The 1,806-nt window shown below is 35.6% G+C and overlaps 1 protein-coding gene across 1 annotated transcript; it reads right to left on the bottom strand.

Moving 5' to 3' along the window:
* Positions 1 to 579: 579 nt before the first annotated feature.
* On the bottom strand, positions 580 to 1,308 carry LOC146719680 (uncharacterized). Its single transcript, XM_085489804.1, has 2 exons — positions 922 to 1,308; positions 580 to 868 (listed from the first exon to the last, which is right to left on the bottom strand). Exons 1-2 carry the CDS (start codon positions 1,221 to 1,223, stop codon positions 865 to 867), a joined length of 306 nt encoding a protein of 101 aa, XP_085345930.1. The 5' UTR covers positions 1,224 to 1,308; the 3' UTR covers positions 580 to 864.
* Positions 1,309 to 1,806: the final 498 nt, after the last annotated feature.

Raw genomic sequence — 1,806 nt, 5'->3', positions numbered from 1 at the left:
AATATATTCCCAATTTTTGCTATTACATATTTTAAGCCTTATATTAAAATTCTATTAAAGCAATAAACTCCACCTAAAATTAACCGAAGAAATTCTGTTAATATTTGATTTCCACAAGGCTTAGATACCAACTTACCCAACCCTGACGTGAAAATGTTAAGGGAAACCATCATTTTTAATATATTCCCAATTTTTGCTATTAAATATTTTAAGCCTTATATTAAAATTCTATTAAAGCAATAAACTCCACCTAAAATTAACTGCAGAAATTCTGTTAATATTCGATTTTCACAAGGCTTAGATACCAACTTACCCAACCCTGACGTGAAAATGTTGAGGGAAACCATCATTTTTAATATATTCCCAATTTTTGCTATTACATATTTTAACCCAACCCTGACGTGAAAATGTTAAGGGAAACCATCATTTTAATATATTCCCAATTTTTGCTATTACATATTTTAAGCCTTATATTAAAATTCTATTAAAGCAATAAACTCCACCTAAAATTAACCGAAGAAATTCTGTTAATATTTGATTTCCACAAGGCTTAGATACCAACTTACCCAACCCTGACGTGAAAATGTTGAGGGAAAACCATCATTTTTATAATATTCCCAATTTTTGCTATTACATATTTTAAGCCTTATATTAAAATTCTATTAAAGCAATAAACTCCACCTAAAATTAACTGCAGAAATTCTGTTAATATTTGATTTCCACAAGGCTTAGATACCAACTTACCCAACCCTGACGTGAAAATGTTGAGGGAAACCATCATTTTTAATATATTCCCAATTTTTGCTATTACATATTTTAAGCCTTATATTAAAATTCTATTAAAGCAATAAACTCCACCTAAAATTAACTGCAGAAATTCTGTTAATATTTGATTTCCACAAGGCTTAGATACCAACTTACCCAACCCTGACGTCAGCGTAACAAGAACAGCGTTTTACGTGCTCCGTCTCGTCATTATAACGTTTATACATCCGCGTGTCGGAAATAGAAGGATCCTCTCGGAAGGGTCTCGAGACCAGACTCTCGAAGAACGGCTTCGCGATCGCGGGTCCGATTCTAGGGCTCACGAATTCCTGGGACACGTGGCCGATGTCGCGGAAAAGGCCCGGTCTTTCTCGCAGTCCCGGCTCTCGTCGTCGGTTATAATAGCGGAGCAGAGCCCCGGGGCTTTTTCGTTCCAAATAAATAAACAGCGACGCCATACGCGCCTCTCGCGACTTTTATTATCGGACGAAAACGACAATTTTATTGACGGCGACGAGGACTGTTTGGATCAACCCGGGCGGTCTTGCGCGTCGCGGGCGTAAAATAAAGCGCTTTGACGCGAGTGCCGACAACGTCTGTTATCCTCGACAAAGCTCGAGAGAGGGAGATCCTCGACCCTCCATCGTTCTTCGATCAACGAGAGACCGTTTTTGATGTCGCGGAATTAATATCGAGCGAATAGCGCCGCAAAATGTGGTTTCTATATCGAATTGCAATTGATAATATTAATTGCCTCGTAATTTGTAGCTTCTATCATGAATATTTCGTTCTATGCACTGAAGGAGAATTATTAAATTAATAAATATTTATTTGAATACTATCTGATAAATCATACATTTGAGAGAAATAAATATATTTGGATTGAAAGGGATTTTCGTATATATCAAATAAATGTTTTTTTATATTAAACTAGAACAACACATATATTTGGATTGAAAGGGATTTTCGTATATATCAAATAAATGTTTTTTTATATTAAACTAGAACACAAGCGCGCGCCATTCTTCACTTTTGTATTAA

The sequence above is a fragment of the Nylanderia fulva genome, unplaced genomic scaffold (assembly GCF_048542155.1).
Source record: "Nylanderia fulva isolate GAGA-0341 unplaced genomic scaffold, ASM4854215v1 Scaffold9, whole genome shotgun sequence".
Lineage (NCBI taxonomy): Eukaryota > Metazoa > Arthropoda > Insecta > Hymenoptera > Formicidae > Nylanderia > Nylanderia fulva.
Note: the sequence above shows the minus strand (reverse complement) of the source record. Positions and strands in the feature narration are given on the sequence as shown.